At 31.4% G+C, this 23,848-nt stretch overlaps 1 protein-coding gene and 1 long non-coding RNA gene across 4 annotated transcripts in view; one reads left to right on the top strand and one right to left on the bottom strand.

Annotated features, from left to right (window-relative positions):
* LOC141458702 (soluble guanylate cyclase 89Db-like) overlaps nt 1–13,203 on the bottom strand; it is a 17,025-nt gene extending 3,822 nt beyond the window's left edge. Inside the window, exons 1-11 of the mRNA XM_074137040.1 lie at nt 13,071–13,203; nt 11,525–11,727; nt 11,248–11,441; nt 10,808–11,169; nt 8,876–9,072; nt 8,683–8,790; nt 8,207–8,375; nt 6,635–6,784; nt 2,132–2,279; nt 1,241–1,350; nt 736–825 (exon numbers count right to left, since the gene is read on the bottom strand). Coding sequence (XP_073993141.1) covers nt 736–825; nt 1,241–1,350; nt 2,132–2,279; nt 6,635–6,784; nt 8,207–8,375; nt 8,683–8,790; nt 8,876–9,072; nt 10,808–11,169; nt 11,248–11,441; nt 11,525–11,727; nt 13,071–13,112 — 1,773 coding nt within the window. The 5' untranslated portion in view covers nt 13,113–13,203. The remainder of the gene's footprint in view (nt 1–735; nt 826–1,240; nt 1,351–2,131; nt 2,280–6,634; nt 6,785–8,206; nt 8,376–8,682; nt 8,791–8,875; nt 9,073–10,807; nt 11,170–11,247; nt 11,442–11,524; nt 11,728–13,070) is intronic.
* Nucleotides 1,684–23,848, top strand: LOC141458703 (uncharacterized). Of its 3 annotated transcripts, none has more exons than XR_012461106.1 (9): nt 1,684–2,015; nt 2,740–2,893; nt 7,213–7,303; nt 8,488–8,595; nt 9,998–10,142; nt 12,304–12,471; nt 13,274–13,450; nt 13,616–13,807; nt 21,184–23,848. It is a non-coding gene; the product is annotated as an uncharacterized lncRNA (long non-coding RNA). The 3 variants fall into 3 exon arrangements; XR_012461105.1 differs by having other exon boundaries at nt 13,616–21,323; nt 22,013–23,848; XR_012461103.1 differs by having other exon boundaries at nt 13,616–23,848.

Here is a 23,848-nt window from a genome sequence, read left to right as displayed (position 1 = left end):
GCGCATATAAAAAACATATTAAGCTGAATCCAATACCTACCATTCAAGTACTCAAAAAATTGGGGTTTACTTAACTGTTTTCTCCCAAAACATCTAATTCTGAACTCTCCTAAAACTGGACAAACGGCAATGTAGTGATCAACAACCTCTACTTGACCCAGATTGTACAAACTGCACAAATGCTTTGGCGGTACATATACTAAAATTTTTGCTAAACTATTAAATTACTATTATTCGTGCGTGACTGACTTAATGAAAACCAAAAATGCATAGATATTTTAATATAATCTTTGTCTTTTTTCCCTCTCTTAGATTGTGAAGAAGAAGTCAAAGTTATAACTAAAATATCTTAGGCTAACCTTCCTTTAACAAAGCTGATCAGAAATTTGTACTTCATTTCCAGAAACTATTTCTCTTATATTTTTATAAAAGATAAACTGAAGACTGAGACTTTTTCTTATCAAATAAAATAATTATACCTCGCTACTTAATTCAGAAAGATCATATAGAAAAAGTCAATCTATCACTTGGAAGAAAATCATCTTAAAACCGTCTAAGATGTTTAGCTAGATTCTTAACATTTAATAATGCGAAAAATTTGTCATAATTAAAGTAAATGCACTAAGATGCACTCCAGAATTTACATCCATTTTTTCAGGTATTTGGTCACTGTATTGATGGGGGACTTTAAGGGCGTGTTTAAACCAATGAAATAAAATGAAATTTTTGACTTACTTTCACTGGTATCACCCCTCTTGGTTCTGTGTAAAATAGTTTTTTATCCAATAATCCTTCGGTAGCTGATGTTAAGTGTATTTTTCCTGGCTGGAAATTGAAATAGAAATGTAATTATACATGTTGTAACATACTAAATGTACATACTGTAGACCAAGAGGATTATCCACTTCTTTAGAATTTCAACATATTATTAACAGTTATTGTCTTAGTATTATCTAAGGCCGCTGCTGTACTAGATGTTGGCAACTATTCGAGTTCAGTTCAGCACTAGCATACTGCATAAGTACAACTCTGATACTTATGAAGACAAAGAAGTTCTTTTCGGTTAGAATATATTTGGCTTTACAGTCTCTTTCCTTTCATAGCAACCTCCAAGTACCTAATATTTTATTTTTCCTAGTTTAATTAAATAATATGTATGAACCAATTAATTGTAGACAAATTTATTGTTTAGTACTATCTGAAAATAGGATTTTTTTTGTAATCAGTAAAAATATTGTACCTGGCTTGTCGTTTGCATCCTAGCAGCAGTGTTTACCGTATCTCCAAATAGACAATAACGAGGCAGCTTTAGGCCTACGACACCCCCTACTACCGGTCCTGAATGCATGCCTAAAATTTTAAGCGCCATAATTAATAAATTTGGAAGTTTTGAAACAAAATCTAATAAATACTGGGACCAGTGGATTGTTTTTCCTTGCTCTTATTAAGTGTAAAAGAGTAAAAAGTAACTCGAAACATTGCGATCGAATCAATTTTGCTGAAATTGATATTTTACCGGAATAACTACCGTTTCGAAGTACAATGAGTGGTTTTTTGAAAATATTACACGTGTAAAAAAAAAAATATCTCGAGAACGAAAACTCATAGGAAGGCCAAACTTTTTAATTCGATTAGTTTGCAAACGGCCGCAACTTAGCTGGCTGCCAAATAGGAAGGTTACACTGTAGTTGAAGCAGTCACCAACAATTACAAGAATTTTCGGAGAAGAAAGAAAGAACAGAGTGTTGAAAACAAATTTATTTTTTACTTGGCCTGCCTTATTGACGAAATTACGCGATCGTAGGATATTTTTGAAATTTATTTTCCACCCCTCAACATTTGAAAACCACGAAAACGATACTAATAGAGATAAAATTTGTAAGCCATTCACACTATCGAAGGTTTTAAGTTTAGGTAAAGAAGTTCTCAAATTTTTGTGGAAGTTCATTGATTTATGAATTTAATCTTCTATATTTACATTTTCCTCTAGATTTCACGGAATACAAGTGTTTTTGGTTAGTTTAAAATATTCACATTTTAAGAAATTAGGTGTAAATTTTTTTTAAAGGGCATTTTCAGTGAACCTAATAGAAATGAAAACAATTTATTTTAATTTAAGTTATTTATTAACCTATTCTAATTTGCACGGGCACTGGAGGCTTCACATCTTGTAGTGTAGTAATTATCTGCAGACTGAATGATGCCACGACATCAGCATGATTTTCTAAAATTTCTGGTGCTCCACCAACCGCCATGTATACCTCACCAACAGTTTCAACCTGAAATTAAAAAGCATCCATTCATCAGATTTATTATGCTGTATGCTGGTTTAGTTTAATTAATTTTATGCGTCTTTAAATTGTCAATATGTGAATGAAATCATAACTTTTCAAAAACTCGCTTGGCCAGAAGTAAGAATGTTTTTGACCATTTTTTTTAAACAACAATTTGTTTATTCTTAGTTTCTTCGACAACTCATATAAAGAGCTATTTATTGCTCGCAGCTTAAGGTGTTCTGAAGGATAATTGTTAATTAATTAACAATATTCATTGTTAGTATAGGTACCTTCAACCTATGATACTTATTTAAAGTTAGTCAGGTTTAATAATAATAAATGCAATTCTGCATAAAAATATTTCATGATGATAATAAGCATCCACAATGTTATCAAACTCATACATATATCGACATGGTTTTTGTTTTTTAATTTAAAACAATTATTTCTTCTTTTGTTTCAGATGAAATTTAACTCGAGACAATGTGAAAAGATCTTATTTGGGCAAATTTATCTAAAATTGTTGGAATAAAACTAACTTGTTTTTCTAATAATTGTGTAAAGGTTCTAAATTATGTAAGGAATGCAAGCAATTATACATATATGGCGGAAAGCAGGTCTGAGACTTTTATGTTTTTATGCATGATGGCATGGTGCCGTCACATATTAAAAAATTTATTAGGTATGAATTGTGTTTTATTGGTAGAAGCGGTTAGCATGAGTTCTTCTACCCTTGTATGAATAAGCATTTGCATTACTGTAGCAAAATCAATCGGTATTGTAAAATAATGTAAACAATAATTTAGTAGATTTGCGGTTGAATGCTACTAGAGACTTTTACAATTAACCTTAATTATGGTAATCAGATGCTCTTGGTTTTCGTGGTTACGGTAATAATTTTTTAGTGGTTTGAAAAAGAAGGGTCAATTAATTGACATTTGAATATTGTTGTTCGTCTCTGTGCTATTAATTACCAACCAATATCGACGACAAAGCTTACAATCCCCGATTAACTCACGATAAACAGTTACTAAAAAATTTATTTTTTATGTTGTATGAAAGTTGCCTTTCTTCTAAAGGTTTTATTACAAAGTAATTGATCGTAAGATGAGTTTTATTATATTAAGAATATGCATAGGTGCACCCAGAGGGAGGTTAGATCAGATAGATTGCATTTAAGGACTGCACTATTAAGAGTAGGAACGGACAAGATGAAAGCCAAAAGAACCATTCAACCTACAATTTCTCTAAAATAAATTTTGTGGGAAATATGAGTTACAGAACTAGCTAGATATGCATAATTAAATATACCAATTTTAAAGAAAAGGCTAGAAAATGGCGATCATACTTCCTGTAGAGTTTTAGGCAAACAATTTTGGCATTTATTATTATATTAGTGGTAAATCATTAGTTTAATAAATTAGCACTTTAGAAGAAATCGTAACCACCCCTCTCTCATCCAGAAATGGCCTAAAATAAATTTTCCAGAGAAAATCGTTTCAAATAAACCTTAAATTTATGATTGTATTATGTATAACAAGTTTAAAGAAAATCGAATGAGCTATTATCTAATCTCAAAAACTGAAAAAAAAAAATGTATAAATTAATGAGGTTGAGAAAGTATTAGCAACAAAGAAAATAAAATGAAGTTTTATTACTATCGCAATAGCAGGACGTGTGGTTTATGGATGAAATATTTAAGTCAAAGATTACCTTTAAATTTTTGGCAACCTCAAGTACTAAAATATTAACTCCAGGGGCAAAAAAACTTTTGGAAACTATAGACTGCGTATTTTCACATTTTTGGAATTTTCTTATCGGAAAATTTACAGAATGCCTCTGGTATTTGGTTATAAATATACAAGATGGACATAATATCTGCATTCTTTTAGAATTTTTCCAATCTATGCGGCATTTTAGCTGATCTAGTGAAATCCCCAAGTTACTAAGTTACGTTTTTTGCTCATTTTAACAAAAGACCGTGTTTGCTTGAAATGTCGAAGATTAATATGCTTATGGTTATTGGTTTGTAGAGAGATAGCTGTGGGTATGATCCGAATTAAACTAGACTTTTAAAACCAGATCAACATGTTAAGTGGTACCTTTCCACAAAATTAGCTAATAAGTTAGATGTGAATGAAATAATCTAAAATAGATTACGCGTAAAACATTTCAGTAGCTTTACAATTTTTTATTCTATTTTATTTTTTTATCATGATCTACCCGCGGTAAATTGAAGTTTATGAGGGTACCTAGAGTAAGATGACGTAAAATCCTAGCTCAGAACTAATACAAATCTTTCTATTTTATCCACACTTAATCCCATCTTGTAAAAAAAGTTTCAGCTTTTATTCCATGCATGCCGTTCATCTACAAGGCTTCTTGTTTCTTTGGCATCTCTTGTATCAAGGTCAAGTCGTTGCAGTTATTTCTTTGATAAAAGCCTAATACTAAAGATAATGTAAAATAAAATTAGTTTATTTCTGGCTGACTTTAGGATCACCAAAGTTCAAAGTTTATAGTTATTTAATGAGAAATGTAATTATGGTTACGATTGCAATTACACTTCCAACTTATCAGTTAACATTTTCCTTAGTTTTGTAATTAAATTATCCGAAGCCATAACTTAATGCCATGAGAGAATGTCAAATTGGATGAGGCTAATAATACTTTCATAGCAGAGATTAAAATTGCAAGCACATAGTTTAATACTATTCTTTGGAATTTTATTAAGAAGTATACTTCCAGCATTTGTCTCCATACTCAAGTTTTGTTGATCTTAACCGTCTGTATCCTTTCTTCCACTCTTCTTCAATATCTATCTCTTCCTTGTGACAGATTGTCTAGGGTGTGTGTGTGCATGTTCGTGGGACATTTTAAGAATTTTATTCGAAAATCTGGATCAAAACAGTTTGTCTCTGAAAACGTTGTAAGGTAAACAATCATAAGCAAATTAGTGACGTAATTCACCCCTTATGCTTTTTTTAAGGAAATAGAAATTAGTTATTATTGAATTTTTGACGCATCTTTGAAATATTTTGGTATTTAAAGAAAAGGAAAATTTACGAAGCATCTTTTTGTTACTGCTCTTTCTTAGTAAGAACAATTAACATTGATCATTAAAAAAAAAGGGCAAATTCCAAAATTTCCCTATTTCTACGAGGAAATTGTAAAGTATTGTTCAGCTGTGTCCGTTATTAACGTTCGTCTATGATGAGAAGTTTTATTATAAACCGTTAGTGAAGTCACCGTGGGTGCAACATCAAGCCAGATGAAATAACCGTGCTACAGAATGTCTAGAAACATAATATAAAAAGAAATTGAATAAAAATTACTCAGAAAGATTCATTGTTTATATATCTGAAAAATCCCTCATTATGAAAAGTTTTAAGATACCAAAGGATATACTATGTAGAGCTCCTCTATCTGGGTAATTGTTAACCATTGCTATAAGAACGATCTAAAAGGAAATAGAGTGCTTATAATCTAAATAACAACATACCAGAGAATAAAAATGGTGAAAAATTTATACAATGGGTGAAAAGCAACACCTTGACATCGTTACAGTTATAGCAATAAAGAATTATATCACGTAACCTTCTGTCACAGCTCTGCACCTGGTTATATCACATGATTTTTTTTTCTCTCCCTCTTTGGTGGGGGTATCTTTATTTCTTCCCACCCACATCTAGAAAAGTCTATACTTAAAATTTTCTATTATTTTAATAACTAAGTTTCAGGTTATCTAAAGGGCAAGTTATTGCTATCGTTTCTACAATCGATTTTTACTAGAAATGCATGTGTCGAGATCTCTAAAATAAAATTTAAAAAAATTGTACTCAAGTTTTTTACCTGTTTTTCCGACTGTGACGTTAAAGATGATAGCAGGTTTTACATTAAATGAAAGTGTAAGCTGCTAAAGGGCGTTTAATGACAAAAAAGAAAAACTACATTTTCAAACATTATATTGACAGGCAGTTCGATTACACCGCATCGAACAGCCTGATCGTTTGAACAATATTTGTCACTGTTTGTTGAAGTGTGCCAAGTAAACATTTTTGTTTTTTTTTAAGTTGTGTTTAACAAAACACCCTGTTTTTCTCAAAGAAGATTTCTTACTTTCCTTGTGTACAGTTTGTGTGAAATCAACAAAATTTGCTTTAAAAAATTTAAATTTCTATAGAAAAATTCGTCAATCAGAATTTTGTAAGGAATAACTGAATTGTCTAGTAAATATCTCTTCAGTTTTGCGCAATGTTAGTCGGCATTGCTCATTCAAAAAATGTACAATATTTTTCAAACCACATTATATAATAGTTCTGATAATAAATAGAATAAGTAAATTATGTTCCAAATACCTTGTATACTTGAAATTCATCCAGTGTCTTGTCAAAATGAGTGAACATAATATTCATAGTTTCCACCACAGTCATTACGTCAAGCACTGTATTTTCTATGGATTTCAATCCATACAATTCAACAAATACTACAGTGACACAATCAAAATTCTGAAAAAAATAAATAAATAAAAATAAAATGAAAGAGATTGGGCTATCCAGAATGCCTACCTTTTTTTGATAAATACTTCAGGAACATGAGAGATGCTCTCATAAAAACTAGAGGAAAACTGAACGAGTATCTCTCCTCTTATTGTTCAGATTACAATGACTTCTTTACCGAATTGTAGAGAAAAGTTAGCTCTATAACTGGTATAAATTTAAATGTTCTAGTTTTAATGGTTATTCACATATAGAAGGTTTAATTTTTGAGGTTTTGCAATTCCTTCAAATTTCAATCCGTTGTTTCTTTCTTCGTATTGTTCAGGCAGTAAGTTAGGGCTTCTCTACGTGGCATTAAAGTTTTACCCATCCTACTAAGTGAAGTACAGCAATAGTTCCAATGATTGTTGATTTACAAAATTATTATTTATTTACAGGAATGAATTGTCATTCGGTTCGATATTCAATATGTACATAGATTTTGTGGAACTTGATGTCTACATTAGAAAGCGAGTTTACCCCTTTTAAGTAAGCCTCTTTTAAACTATTATTAATCTTCTCCCAATTTTGATTAAATTTGGCAGGAATAAGTGGTTCGAGCTTTATTGCTTGACATTAAAGTGATATCCTTCTCTTACAGCTATTAAAGAGAAGTATTGCAATCAGAAAAATAATTTGGAAAAGTTAAAATATAGTGCCTATTTATTTATGAAGATGTAATTTACATTTTATTATTATTATTATTATACCAAAAAATTATTATGAGTGAAATGGCGAACATAAGGGTCTGTCTAATAAATTCTAAAAAATATTAATGTAAAGTTAATACAGCAAAATTACTCAAATGATATCAATGAAGTACTAATGATATGTTAGGTACATGCTGATTTGTGTACTTTTTAGCGTTTAATCAACCCTTATACTTAACTTTTTAAACCGTGTGTTTTTGTTAAAGAGATGTTTATGTATTTCTTTATACAAGCTGATACAGCCTGTGCTGGCATTTATTCTAAAGCGTGGATTATCTCTAAATGTGATAATACGCAGGATTGTAAAGTAATTGCCTACTTTTTCAGGCAGGCTTTACGTCCAACTACCAATTAGGTGTCGTGGACGGAGGAGACTAGCAAACGTACTTTACTGTAAATTTCTTTTATTAACCTTTAAATAAAATCCAATGCCTAAGACCGGGAATCGAACCCAGTACCACAATACATATTAGCTTCGCAGGTCTCGCCTCTAACCGCTCGGCTACGTGGCGCCTAATACGCAGGATTGTAGTGCCGATCAAGAAGGAGAAGAGTGGTAAAATTCCTATTATTTAATATGGATTTTACCTTATTGTTCGTTCTCTTCATTCATCAATTGGTTATTTGATCCTATTAGTCTGAGATGTTTTATTTAAAAGTGTAAAATAAAAGATATAAGAACCTTGCAAGTATCCAAAGAACGAGCTCCTGCGCGTAATTGATCAGCAACGGGTTTTGGTATCATTGAGTACAGCAAAGCGTCACTCTTGGTTTTTGATTCTTCTAGAAGTCTGTGATTTTCTTCTAATTCTTTACATAGTTCTTCAACTTCTTCAAACGTCTGTTCTAGTCTTAATAAAGAAAATGTAGTTGATTAATAAGTATAAAAGAGAGATTTATTATTAATTTTACCCAATTTATATTATGTCACTTTCAAAAGTAATAGTCATTATTATTTTGTAGGGAAGATGCTGTATTGGGAAGCTAAAAATGATCACGCACACCATTAATGAAAATTCCGCAAACTCAATTGCGATTTCTTTGGAGAAAAGAATTTATCTGGTTATTCAGGTAACCTAGTGGCGAATAGATTAAAGAAAATTCGAATACACTTCATTTGTAAATCTTTTCTTTTTTAAAGTATTTACTTTTCTTTACCTGGAACAATTGTGCCATCCTTTAACAGCCAATTCGCGACCAAGTCCATGTTTATTTAAATCATTCAAATGTAGCGACATTTTTCTTAGATCGTCCAAATTATTTACACTGAAATTTTGATTTTATACTCGAACAAATTCAGATTAAATTTTTTGCATTGAATTATGAGCAATTTTAGATCTAATTTTCTTACACAGGACTGCAAAGAAATATGACCACTTCTATGTCTGGAATGTATTTCATTTGTCCTTTTAATAAAATATTATTAGATGAACTTCTTGATGATTTCCAGATAAATGATGGTTTTCTTTTGATGGTAATATCATGCTGGTTATTTGATTTGTTTTCAATTACTTCTACCTCGTAGGTTACAGTTTGGAAATGTTTTATCTGAAACAAACAAAAAAATGATTAGTTCCTAAAATGTCGAATTTTGCACAGCATTCATGGCTTGATGAATTCTTTGGCCAAGAAATGCTTAAGGACATAAAAAAGAGCATATTATCCAATAACCGGCACCTAATATATACGCAAAGGTATTCCTTGCTTAAAGTTTCTGGTTAGTGTGTACATAACTACCAAGAATCAAGCGGGAATCTATCACCTACTATTAGTAGTTCTTAGGTGTGCTTTACGTCCAACTAACAAATTAGGTGTCCAAGAAATGACTTTCTTTAATAGATAAATTTCTAATGTTGACCATTAAATAATAATCTAAAGCCTTGACCGGAAATCGAACCAAGTATAATACATCTTAGCTTTGCAGGTCTCCGTCTCTAACCGCTTGGCTATCAGGATATTTAAGTGAGTTGTATTATAGAATTTTCTGGATTCGAATAGCGGTGGATATAAGGACAATAATGCCCCATATCCACCATCCCCATATGGAGAACAGCAGCTTTGGCTTCAAGGAAACATATTGTTCTCATCAGAAAAATGGTAGCTCATTAACCAACCACAAAGGCGGAGAAGTGAATTTTCTTGCTTTCGGAGTGATCTAAGTTTCTCTGAGCCTTTAGAATCAGGTGACTGTCGTAAAGCCTTTCTCTTTGAAAAATAGTTGTTCTGATTCGTTACTTCATAACGCTCTAAAGAGAGCCGATGAACAAATTTCTAGACTAGTAGTTGACAATCTCAGATTCAGAAAAAAGTGGAAATTATCGATCAGTACTGTCAAAATTTACTACCAGAAAGCTATATTGGTGTTTTTAGACTGCATGTAAGATTTCTATAGGCTCAAGAAACACACCTATAGTGACATGTCAACTTTCAGAATGTTCAATTTAACCTGATGAACCATCCTTTCTTTAAATAGGAAAACATAAATCTTTGAACGATTAAAATCAATGCTATTACCGAGTTATGAGAAACCAAGTATTCGTAGAAGTACTTATAGGAAGTGGTATGATGTATACTGTGCTAAGGTGAACTTCAACTCGTCAGGGAAGAATTTCAAACAGGTGAAACATTTTCCATACTCTTTATTAATAAAGCAGACTTGAAGTGTACAGTACAGATTGCTCCCAATTAAATCTACGCGATTTAATAGCAGGCGTGCAAGACTAACGAGAGAGAGATCAAGATATGTTGAAGAGAGAGAGAGTAATTAAGAGAGCAGAAGGATTCTCTTTTCCTTCTCAGTCTAGATGGTAGGGTTGCCATTATAAAGCACCTCGAGGATTCAGTGGTAGGGACAGTGTTAGATGGGCAGTTATATATTCGCGTATAACATCAAAATGTGCTATACTTCCCAATACTGAGTCTAGAAGAAAACCCAGTTTGACAGCAACTTGTAAATTTATTCTACCATTTCACCTTTCTGTCATTTCACATTCTAATCATAAATTCAACGCTTCGCTAGATATTTGCAATTATATTAAATCATATCAGATTTAGTTAGTGCAACGGTGCGTGTTATTTCTTCAATCAAGCCATTAGTCGCTACTTAATCATTCTAAATTGTTGTGCTGAAGGAAACCTTTATTCTCTGTTAGACATCAAAAAAGTTCTAAATATCCCCTCTTAATAATGCCCCTATTTCTTAATTTGGCACTAAAAGACATCTACCTTGTATGGTTTCTTTGAACGGAAAAATTGAAACAAATTTTTAGAGTTTACTACTAACGTTGTTCCAAGTAAAAGAAATCCCCTTTGGTCGTCTTATTTTCAGTATACCAGCCACTGGTGAATGCATCAACTTCATATCACAAAATATGGAGAATAATTTCGAACCAGCTCCAAGTATTCTTAGATTTCTGCCAAACATCACTGAATAAGGAAACAGTCTCATTAGAAATTCTGATGGTAACGGAGATAAAGTAGTGTTGACAATCAGTGATTCGGTTCGGCCAATAAATTCAGAATTATCATAATTCAAGCGAAATTTTATGGTAACATTTTTAAAACCGTCATCTGTTAAATATTCTTGTAGGACTTGTATAGTTATTAAAGTCTTGAAGAACTGATTGGCAATTTCTTCTAATTGGCCTGCAATTTTAAAAATGTTCATAAAAAAAAAGTAAAAAAGTAATTCCAATAATTTAAATCTTTTCAGTGGTTAAATACCCATAAAATAGTATTTAAAACCAGATCTTGAACTTCTGTACACCAATGTAGCACCATTTCTATCCATGTCTGTTACATACATTGATGGTGAATTCATTTTTGGGTAGGTGAATCTCATCTGTAAATGTATATTATCTACATTTTGTAAAAAGTCTGTGAAAAATCTTCCAGAAGCTTGGATAATCTTATTGTACCTGGAAAAAAAATTAAACAAACATTATTGGTTATCTTCTTTTTAATTATTCAGCAAAAAAAAAGAAAACAAAAAATACTTAACCCAAAAGTGGAGCAAAATCGTATAAAACTTTTTCCAAATAAATTCATATATTTATTTGAATCCAAGTTGGAATCAAGAACATTCGTGCATGCATTAGCTAATTTATGAATGGTATTGTCATCATAAACGTGTAGTGTATTGAAGACGGAATGGCAGCCGACGTGGGCCACCACTTTCAGCCAGCCTCCCTCACCATACTCTTGCTGAAAAGAAAAAACAAAGAAGGAATAATCGAATTTGAAATACTCTCTTATTCACTACCTCCAAGATTTCGAATGTTTACTAAATATTAGGTGAATTAAATGCAGTTTCATTAAAGTAAGAGTTTTGTGAAATTCGGAACGTCTCAGGACACATATCAAAAAAATAATTCAAACACGAGTGTTAGGTCTATCTATAAACAATAAAAATATAAAACAATAAATGGTTCCAGAATTATGTAAATTTCCATGAATCTATCATCTTAAAATTCTAAATTTTAACTACATTCTTAATACGCTTGATGTTCATAGTGCAATACAAAGTACTATATTTTTTTTTTATAGAAATAAAATGTACGTAATAAATATAATATAAAATAAATAAGTAATTTATTAATATGGTATATACCTACTTTTTTTTTTTTGCCTTATGTTTTACCTTAATATACTTATTTTTTTATTGTACTCTATACATGTTAATAATTATTTAGTCTCATTCATGCGCTTTTCCAGTAAGAAAAAGTAAACATTTTTAAAATATTTTGTAAACAACACTAAAGTGATTTTTTTATTTTGCAGTTTCTTGAAATTTCATCAAAATTTGATCACGGCGATTTTCGTTAAACTTTGGTGGACAATATATTCCCAAAATACTGGTGTTTAGATTGTTTCTACTGGAACTGCTATGCTAAGCTTGCCTAATAATTGCCAATTAGTACTTTCTACCACACCACTTAATATCAAGATGTAAGTATTAAAAGAGCAAGCAAATAATGTGAATTAACACTTCGTATGATTTTACAATGAAGGTTTTTTCAGTTTTTGCGATTTTCTGGTCAATTTCTTAGTGTAGTATAAATTAGAATATTGTTGGAAGGAAAAAATTCAAGGAAATCCAAAAAATGGAAAAATAGGAGCTACGACCCTCGCAAAAAAAGCAAACACGATACAGTCTACTCAAAAGTTACTCAAACCAATATGGTTATCTATTGAAGTCGAACTTTGGGGAACCTAAAAATCTAAATCTTAACAATCGAAAAAACCTTCCTTTAATCGTCAAAAACTTTCTTTCTTGTATCCAAACGATCCATTTGTAAAGATATCAGTATTCTTTTACTACTCGAAGGATTTATTGCATTTAGAAATCCCTTAGTTCCGTCGCCTCTTTTCCTGAACAGATTCCAACAAAAAAAAAATTAATTGTCAAATGTAGTCGATTAAGTTTGATGTCCACTTCTATGAAGCTCTGCACAGTATTTCTTGTTAAGTCTGGGTTACCCAGGGATACCATATTCCTGATTATGTGCCTTGACCACTTCCATTTCATGGTAAATAACTTAATGTACCTGAATAAAATGTTGAATACTTTCCAACAGCATTCCGTACATGTTTGCTGCGATGGTGAATTCTTAAACACAAATGAACCTAAAACCAAAACCCTTTAATAACCCCCCTTCCATAATCTTAATTAAATTGAAGGCCATTACTGTTTTTTGTGTTTTTTTAGAGATGAATTTACCTACATGTTTTTTTTTTAATTTTGTTTTAGTGCTTATTGTTAGAAGAGACTAGCATGCAATTGTTTCTATAGTAACTGAGATTTATTATACCCTAAGGAACTTCGCAGATATCTTTATTTAAAGGGATTATTTTAAATATAATGGATACCTTTATTGATTATTTATTCACTGGTTACTATTTCCGGTCTAGGCCATTTGATTTAATGGTAGGTATAAAATAAAAAATTATATTTTAGTAAGTGTGTTAGCTATCCGCCACCGTCCACCATACCTGATTGAAGTTAGACTTGAAGTTCGCCTTAAAAAAAATAGTAATACTTTTTAATAAACAAGTTTTCCTTTATTTCATTAACAGTATCTTGATTTTTCAGCTAACTTCGTCTAACATCTTCGTGATTGCAACATTTCTGCTTAAAAGGGTTAAGAGAAAGTAAAGTAAAAGAGCACTATTTGTTAAGTGAGAGCAATCCAACATCATTTCCGACTCAACATGGACTTATTCTTCATTACAAATTTTGGAAGACAAATTTTATCATCAGAAGAGAAAAAATATAAGCGAAATAGTAAGAGCTTAAAGCATTTTGCTTCTAAAACCAAAACTTTCTGTGTTTTATTTTATTATTTTCTGGCAAACATCTTTAGGGTAAGCAAGTGAAGGTAAAAATTGATGTTGACATATGTATGTTATACTTATTAGAGGTCCACTTAACTACTTATAGAATAAAATGCTTTTAGTAGTTTCTTTCATTGTAGCATTCTTGTTTAGTATTTACACGATTTCTTTGCTTTTGATTCAATTACTTTAGTTTGGTCTAATAATACTCGTAAGGGAAAGTGAATTAGCCACTTCTTCAGGGACCCTGGCGTCCCTGTGGATATCCCAGCCAAACAACGTGAACATGAGCAACATATACTGTTACATATACATTTACACAGTACACATAGAGCATAGTTATCTGTACAAGGTGGGGCTTATTAGTAGATAGTAGCGCAAAAATAACTAGTAGGGAAAGTCCTCAACCTTTTTAGTAGGGGTGGTTTCGTCTACTAAATCCAAAGGGGGATGGCAAATAAGCCTCTTTTGGCTATGGTGCCGTGGGGCATAGGTGCCCTCCCTGATAATCTAGTTTTGGTCTAATAATTGTGGCATTTTTGTTTTGTATTACTTTACGAATTATAACATAGGTACTTAATTTCGTTTGGTTTATTGCAGTTACGTTATTTTTCAATTTAAATTCTTCTAAGTGAATTTGTTTTTTTTTTACGATTCTACACACGGTACATTGACCATATGGTTGCGTCTTATAATTTTTCTTTGACATTTATTCATTATCTATTGATTTTCTAATTTGAAAAAACGGTAATAAAATAAATAATAATTTAGGTATTTTGGAAAATTTGATTTTATGTATGTTCTGGAAGGCTGTGTTATTTGGCTCCTTAACATGGCAATGTACTTGCAAAATTTCAAAAAACCGCGTTGAATGGAAATAAAAGAAAAAAGAAGTTGAATTAACGAATTACAATTAGGTTGTCAAGTTTTCTCTTTCGTGTTTTAAAGTATATTCCAAATTTAGATCTATATCCATACCCTAATAGTGCTATGCAAAAGTGTTGAAGCGTAAAGTTGATTAAAATAAAACAGGTACAGGAAGAAGGAAGTGGGGTAAAGTGGAAAATAAAATAAACATATATATATAGATGTAAAAGGTGGATAGAAAAGTGGGAAACGCCGAGGAGTAGAGCAAGTAGAGAATAAAATTAAAGGACCATGCGCAGTAAAGTGAAGTAGGGCCGCGCCAGTGCAACAGAACTCACTCTGACTGTCACAGGTTGGACAAAAGGGGTACCAACACATTATTAGATGGGTTTTGAAGAGAGAGAAACATAGCGTGCACTAGGAAACTCATTGGCAGAACTGACGGTCATCCATAGCCAGACGAGCACCGACAGCCCACCGCCACACTCCGATTCGGCGAGCATCTTTCATTTCTAAACACTAAAGCTATTTCTGCCTTTGATCGTTAAGAGATTTAAAACGCTATTCAAATATATCTCTGTTTACTCTTTAAAATAATAGGACAATACTATTACCAGATTCCAACTTCAATTTAGAGCCAGAGGTTCTTTCTTTCTTTTATTTATTCTTTGCCATTTTTGAGAGCGCATTTCTTAGAGAGGTGAGTGGTTGCTATTTTATTTCATTTATTTTATTGTATTTCATGTGGTATAAATCGAATTGCGAAAATATATTCAGACTAGGATAGTGTGGAGTAGTGATGCGGAAGTATGGAGTAGCGTGTGCGCCCTTGGGTTAGGTCAGGCCTACTTGTTGAGCTGTCTGGCCCTTGTCTGGCCTACCCCAAAACTCTCCACCTTGTGACGTATGGTGGGCCTTCAAATCCACCCCATTCTGGCATCGTGTAACCTTTCCCAAATATAACCGTCCTATCCCAACGCTCAAAATATTTCTTTCATATTACTGTTTTCAATTTGTATTTAAAAATTCTTTTTTAAAAGTTTGATGTAAGGAAGTCTTGTTTAGCTATTTGTGATTAAAAACATTTGTTTAAATTTATTTTCTTTGGTTTTATACTTTATTTTTTATCAATCTTCAACGATCGTAATTTTAAATGCACATGTTTAATTAATTGCATGATCTTTGCACTTTTTTGTATGAATAGATAAGATTTAATTAACTATTTAGACTTATTAAATACTTTATTATATTATCTAAATTACCTAATTTAAAATTAATTTTCTTAAAACTGTAAATCTGAGGTAAAGTGTTAACATCCAAGTATTTTTTTTCTTTTTTTTTGAACAGAGGTGTTTTAAAAGATTAACCGGTTTTTTTTTCAAATAGCTATTCTAATAAATTTTATTTGTATTTGTGTTTGCTTGTCTTTGAACTGGAAAACAGATAAACAAAGGTATTTCAACATTTAAACTATTCACTTCAGAAGGGCTTCAAAAACAGAAATTTTGGTACACGCAAACAAACAAAACTGCAATGTTAAAATTATATTTTGTTTTTTAAGCTTCCTCTTTCTAAAAAATTTTTCCATACAATTATTCTAAATTTAAATTATAACTAATTTATTGGGTTTTCTCAAAAATATAACCCTTTTGTTTTATCTTACTTGCTACACGTCAACATCTGAGCTCTATGGATGCTCGGTGACTTCTTATTGTCGGTCTACGAATAGTGTTCTCTTGTTACGACGAGCGAACTCTAGTAGAGGCCCCAAGATTGAGAAAAATCTAGGGAATCGAAAGCTTGATTCGAACACGGACTGAGCGCAAGATTACTAGCTGGTTTTATCTAAAAGTTTCCCCGAAAGTATTTGCCGAAAAATTGAGTTCTTTGAGATTTTCTCGAAAGTAGCTTAAAGATTTTTGCTGGAAAATTCGATTCATGGGAGAGAGGATATGGTTGAGCTTTTCTTGAAGTGCTCTTTGACTGTTGAGTATGGGGTTACTATTTATACCTATTTAAGTACCTTATATAAGGCATTTATAACCTTATAAGGTTATATGTGCTGCTGAAAATCTAATTTTGCCGAAAACCTCAACTTGAAATTCTGTTTTGGTGATTTGACAGTTCACGTGTTTGAAATTTTCTTGAAGAAAAACTCTACAATTTTCTTTATGCTTGAAATACACAGCATTTCATGTACATGTAAAACTTTTGTTTGGATTTTTCGTTTTGTGATTTTTAAAAGAATTTTCAGAAAAAAAAAAAATCTATAAACACTTTTCGAATTCAGTTGCTGTGCCTTAGATTTTCTCTTCCTCGGAACTTCTTCGGTTTCGGAACGTCTTCCTTCTCCCTTCCGTTCGGTGGATAGTGTCTGTGCGGAGGCCGGTAGTGCACTGGCAAGAGCTCCGGGCGCCAATAACCTCAGATGTTGACGCGTCTTAATAAATACATTAAAATAAATTAATTCACACTTCTAGGAGAGATTGATTTTCTTCTAAAATGCCACTTTCAGGTTGCATTTGGCATTATTACTTGTATACTATTAATTAGAGTGGCAAATCTTTTCGTAACATTCCGATTTTAAGGAAAATTTATCAACCAGAAGTAAAACTTTGCCGAAAGGATTATTATTTTTTACTTCCTCGAAAATAACTTGCGATTTTCTTAAAATTGGCTTATAATAGTCACATTCCGTAATCTGTATCTTTTATTAGAATAATTTTCCTCAGAAAATGTCAATTAAAGTTTCAACTGAGAGTAAATTTACTGTTATAATAATATTAGTAACAATTAAATGTGCTGGCAATCGTTGCGCCAAAAATATAAAATTAAATAAATGTTCCTTGAAATTCATGATTTGAGGAAAATATATATTTTAGAACTTTCAGAATTGTATAAAAGAAATTCGTGTGAAAATTCTCAGCATCTATTTTTATTTATTTATTTTTCTTTTTGGTTTAGGGGGGTATGAATGGCATTAAGCTTCTGTCTAGAATGTTTCCTCGTTATGTTACTATCTCTAAATGACTTCTCACCTTTCTAAATTAATTTGGAAGAAATTTTTCATTTTTAATTGTAATCATTTCATTTGGAAGTTATGTTGGTTTATGTCAGACCAAATTTTTACTTTTTCTTTGTAATTGAAGAAGCGGTATTGCAATAAAATTCAGCCATATTTTCAAAATCGTGTCTTCAATATTTTACAAAGTGAGATACATTAAAAAAAACAAAAAGAAGACAAACGTTTTTACCTTCTCTTACAATGTCAGATTTCCTCTATATGGTTGTCATCGAAAACATTAGTTTTTTAGGTTTCTTTGAGTCCGAAAACCTGGTGTTACGAAATGATTTGTGCGTTTGCGCGTGTAAGATATTAGACGAAATATATCAAAAACCAAAAATCCGCCTTTGAGTTCGAGTTTTATATTTTATTTAGTTACCTCCATGGAAATCCAAATGGAGTAAAGTTCGCTTTTCTATAATATTTTGTAAAGGAGGGTAAAATGCTAATATTACGGTCACTTAACGTTTTTGTGAAAGAAATTAAGAATATGAGAATTAGGAAATAAGAGAAGCGTTAGGAAGGCATGGGAAGGAATCTTCAGGCGTAAAGTTTTATTCAAGATAATGGTCAGAATTAGTAGGAAGATACGATGATCCTACGAGCTAAGAAAGTTTTAGTTATGACCAACAGTCAATTATACAAAATTGGACAGACGGCCAGTTTAAATTGGATAACCGTTCGATTAATATATACGATTTTTCAGAGGTTGCAGGCAGGGGAAGATTCTCTTGATCCGAGTCTTTTGGCACTATCCTATTTAATAGTGTTACCGGTATAATTTGTTTTCTTCCCAGAGTCTCTGTAGCTCGCTACCCGGTGATGTGCAGTGTTGCCTGTTGTGAAAACATTGTCTGGAGGCTGGTAAGGCCGGAACACCAGTGACAGGTGTCGTAAATCTAAAAAAATATATATAGAGATATATAAATTATTATAATTAATGTTGAATGGTAATTTCTACGTTAAATAAGCTAAAAATAAAACCATTGACTTATTCTGTCCTTCAAATCCTGCTCGCATTTACGAGGGGAGACGTTACACATAAGTAAACCTTCCTTTGTACCATTCGGAATGAATTGCTATCTTCATACGCGGAGGAAAAATCAGAAAAGATTTAGTATAACTGAAACAAAGTTTTGATAGAATGTACTGAGTTCGGGTGACTGTCCACCTTTCGCAATTTTCAAGTTTCTGAACAACATTAGATCTGAAACAAAAAAAAATCGTACGTCGAGGTAATGCAATTCTACTAAGATTTGGTTTGATTTGGTTTTTGAAGTTTGGAACGTAGAAAAATAAAATTAAAAAATTAGGTAATATCGCAGAAATTTATTTTAGGCTTTAAATTACTGAAAGTGCTTGTGTCACCACTCATGATTACAGTGGAGCCTAAATAGAATATTTTGCAGAGGTTATCTCAACGAGAGTAAAGGGTGCTGCCCTTTTAACTGATTTTATTGCAAATAGTACATGTTTTATAATCAGTCGCAGGAAAAGAATTATTACAGATGTTTATTATTCAAGGAGTATAAAGTTATTGATTTTTTTTCTTTTTTCCACGTCACTTTCTCACATTATAATGGAGTGCATTGTAATATTTGTGATCTGAACAGCTGAGGAATATGTCCTTACAGAATCTATATATATTTAGCGAGTGATTGCATTCTGTTCATGGGAGTTTATCGCGTAGGAAAGAGTGAAGCAGCATTACCGAGGAGATCTAATTTCTCGGTTCTTCGCGCCAGAGGGTATGTAGGATATAACAAACATTTTACTTATTTCTTTTTATCCATAACCGGAATTTGTACCTTCTAATTTGCAAAAAGGTGAAGCATTGGTATTCAGAGGGCGCTAAGATGAGATATAACCTGGGTAAGAACCTGAAAATTCATATCTTCGATTACTATGGATACTTGAAGGAGTGTTGATCTTTATTCTTTAATTTTTTTCCCCCAATGAATAATTTTTCCAGTGAGGGATGTTCCAGTCAAAAAGAATTTGCGCGTTTTAGCTAAGTAAAGTAGTGGTCACTTTCTGGCGTGTTTTACATCCAACGTCTGGGTCGAAGGCAGGTAGCGAACACATTTCACTCATAGATTGCGCTTAGTATCACATTAAATAAAATCCACGACTAAGACTGGGAATTGAACCCAGTACTGCAATCGTCTTAGTTTTGCGTAAGCACTCGTCTACGGTGACGCTATTCCAGCTGAGTAGCGCTATACAGTTCAGTTGATCATCAAATCTCTTTAAAATATTGTCGGCTTTCTTAGTTCCTCTTAACACTTTTCTTCTCAAATTATACTCATTAAATTACACTTAGAGTAAAAGTTAGATTCTGTGCTGTATTTTTTTAATTGAATTAATAACCCAATTTTTGAGTGTATTTCTGTTGAAATAAGTAACGATATAGATTTGTGTAAAACATGAAGTTGTCTAGTCTTGAGTACTTACATTTATTTATTGTTTTTTAAATATTCACTTTCTGATTCTTATAAAATCTTTTTCGCTAGATAAAGGAAATGCAAATAAATCATCCTTGGAATTTTATTGTATATATTAAAATTATTTCCTCTGCATTAACAATTAATAAACTGTTCACTAATAAAACTTTATAAACTTTGTCTGTACAGAAAATTTAATATAAAATATAGCGCGAGGTAACACTTAAAAACTTTGCAATAAAGTAATTACAATTTAAATTATTAAGTAGATATATACATAAATTAGCTAGATTTAAGTTTTTAAACATCATTATGTAACATAAAAGTTCTTATTAGAAAGTTAAATCATTTGTTAAAGATATAACAGTACTGTGGTCCAGACATTCGTTAATTTTCAGTTTTATGAATTGTGCATTTTTCTTTGTAACGGATTGTACAATTAACTATCGCCTTGCTAGCGAGAGCAGCTTGCCCTTTATCCCGTTTTGCCATTCCATCTTAAAAAAATTATGAAGACTGAATTGATTTGATGAAAACTTTATTAGCGATATTTTTTTACTATTTTTGGTTTTTAGAATATATAAGCTGACTGCAAACATTTTTCATGAGAAGGTGATTTCAAATAGGCTATATTTCATTGCAGACCAGCTCTTCCATCTAAGAGTTATATTAAAAACAACCCCTTTACTTTTTAGCATTCAACATATTTAATATTTTATGTTAGTACATAACGTTTCGTTTAATTAGTCATGTTCAGACATCACATATCATTTATACAATATTTAAGTCGCGAAAGGGAAATAGAAAAATCGTTCTTGAAATAATTTTTTCCTTTAATTTTTTTGTCCAGAGTTAAATAAAGATAGGTATAACGGTAGTTTTGGAATTTCATTAGAGTTACAACCAAGTCTGTTAGTGATCGTGCCTAATCTACATAATGATGTTGACTAGGTGATGATATCTTCCGCAGATGGTGTTAAGGAGGATTTAACAGGGGATTATTTCAAGTATTGAATAGGATAGTACCAAGAACAGACTTTGAAGAACACTTGCTGGTAAAATCATTTTATATTGAAGAGATGAACGCAGAGGTTTGTTAAGATTCTTTTAAGTAAACAAGAATCCATGTAAGGTAATTCCAAAGGCTTTTGTTTGTATCGAGAATAGTAACATACAACGAGTTTGGTAAATTTGTGTCACGTCGTCAACTATTCTTGTCGGTTGTAGTTCGGTCAAAAGTTCTGATTTGTAGCAAAAATTGTTGACCTTAAAATAATTTGCCAATTTGCATTAAGAAAGTCTTGTCAAGTGCTCTGAATTTAAGGGAATTTCTAATTCTACAGATTAAATAATGATTTTCAAGATATCCATGACGACACGTGCCTGACCTTTCTCTTTTTGCCACTATTGTTATCGTTAGTTAACAGCGGAAGTGTTGACTTTATAGTTTAATAATATCGCTTTTACTGGTTTTAAAACGGTCAATAACAAAGAATTTTTTTTCCATCTTTCCAATCCATTATTTCTCGAAAGAAATGCAAGTGCCTTGGAATTAAGAAATTTATTTCGATGAAAATACATAATAAAAACATCCAACTGAAAAGTGCATTTATACTTGTATACATACATATTGTTTTTTCTAGTAGTATTTCTCTCAATTACGAAAAATTTAAAGAAAAGTATACAGGGTGATCCATTTAAAACGCACCACTCGCTAATAACCTTTTAGGGAAGCGGAATTTCGGATAAACCCACTAAGTAAACTATATGTTTTTTCCAGTCTAGTTTTCAAATTTTCTACCCCCGACGCTGTATCTTCATTTTTGGCGGAGTTACGGTCAAAAACCTGATTGGGGTTACATAAGGACCACTGATTTTGGCAATGATTTTGTAAAATTTTGAATTCCAATTTATCTTTTTCATCCACGGGTTGACAGTGATGTCTGTAAGAAGAGTTTACTATCCAGGGGCCAGAGTACTGTCCGCTGAAAAAAGCTGTGTACGCCAATGTCCACAGATTAACAATAAAATCAAATGCAACTAACTATTGTAAATATCTAAATTCTTCTATATGCACATTAAAATTTAAAAATAAATTTGTATTTTCGATGCACTATTTTTCTTTTAAAATTTTTTGCTAAGGAGGTTTGAAACTATGGACGACATTATCTAAATATAAATAAACTTGTTCTTCACTCTTGCAACTCCTAATTGTCTGCTAAAAATAAATTAATACTCTAAAGTTTAGAGATCCGAGCTTTAAAATTGATCTTCCCGAACCCAAAATTTTTGCGGAACCAACTCCTCTATTTAGTATTAATTTGCTCCTCTTCTCTCGAATTGTTAGCTTTTTGTATGCGCATGGGTGGAATGGTCCAGTTGATAGCAAATTATTTCAACGCAGTCACAAATACATTAAATTGTCACTATTATTTATTTTTTTGTTTCGCTTATCATCTCAGAAGCACATTGTTCATGGTTTTTTGGTGATTAATTCATTGATCCAAAAGGAGGAAAGATTATTGCCAAATTCAGTCATAATCTTTATTTGAAAATCTAGCCTTCTATTAATCTGTTACTGTAAAAAGAGTTCCACTGCCCTTAAATTGACCCATTCCTTAGGTCGAAAGCTTAACAAAAAATAATTATTACGACTGAAATTGGTAATAATCTTTTTTATTAGTGTCTTAGATTTTTTTTTCTTCAATTGTTTTCCTCTTTATTATTATCATTTAACCACAGTCAAGCTTCTGATAAGAAATTGTAATGGTTCTACATTTTCGAACTCCTTCCTTTCAAATACATTTATTAAAACATATCTATAATTTAATAAATATTGTAAATTGTTAATAAATTTACTTTCTATTTTAAACTTATAGTTCTAGCAAAGTGCCTTTAAAATAATTCGTTATGTAATCCTTAATGTACAGTTACAATGCAGGTCTAGTATAAGTAGAATCTAAATAGGCGTTTTCCAATTGCTGTGGATAAAGGGAATTTTATTTTTGAATAATTCCCTATTAATATAATAATACATAAACAAATACGTTATAATTCTTAAAAATAAATATATATAAAAAATAAATGAAATATAAATAATAAAAATGTAAGTATATCAAAATACAGTAATATAATAATGGAAATATTAAAACAAAATAATCATTTTATTAACCTGGAATTTAAGAACTATTGAAACAAAAATGCACTCTGAATGTATATATACATTTCTTTAAATGAAAAGTAGCATATTCGATTATTTGAAATCAGAATTATATAATTCCAATCGGGTAGAATCACAATTCAGAGCGAACGTCATGTATTTCAGCATAAGAATAAAAACGAAGTTCGGAGTCTGCTACATTGCATCAGTAAATTAATATAGGTAATTGTTTTGGTAATAGTTACCTGGGCAAAATTACAGGTAAAGCCCATTGGTAAAAGCTAAATTTTAAACCAAAAGATAATGGTGAGGAAAAAATATTACAAAAATATTTATTTCCACTTTTGGACGCTTCGGCCCAAGGAGGTCATTTTTTCTTTATATTTGCACATCTGGCTGAATAATTTATATATTGCTAAAGCTGATCTCAAGTGAAAATAAAACTTTTGTATTTTA

The sequence above is a fragment of the Rhodnius prolixus genome, unplaced genomic scaffold, assembly GCF_049639745.1.
Source record: "Rhodnius prolixus isolate KJV_2025 unplaced genomic scaffold, Rpr scaffold_5, whole genome shotgun sequence".
Lineage (NCBI taxonomy): Eukaryota > Metazoa > Arthropoda > Insecta > Hemiptera > Reduviidae > Rhodnius > Rhodnius prolixus.
The sequence above is the reverse complement of the archived record's forward strand: the minus strand, read 5'-3'. Positions and strand labels throughout refer to the sequence as shown.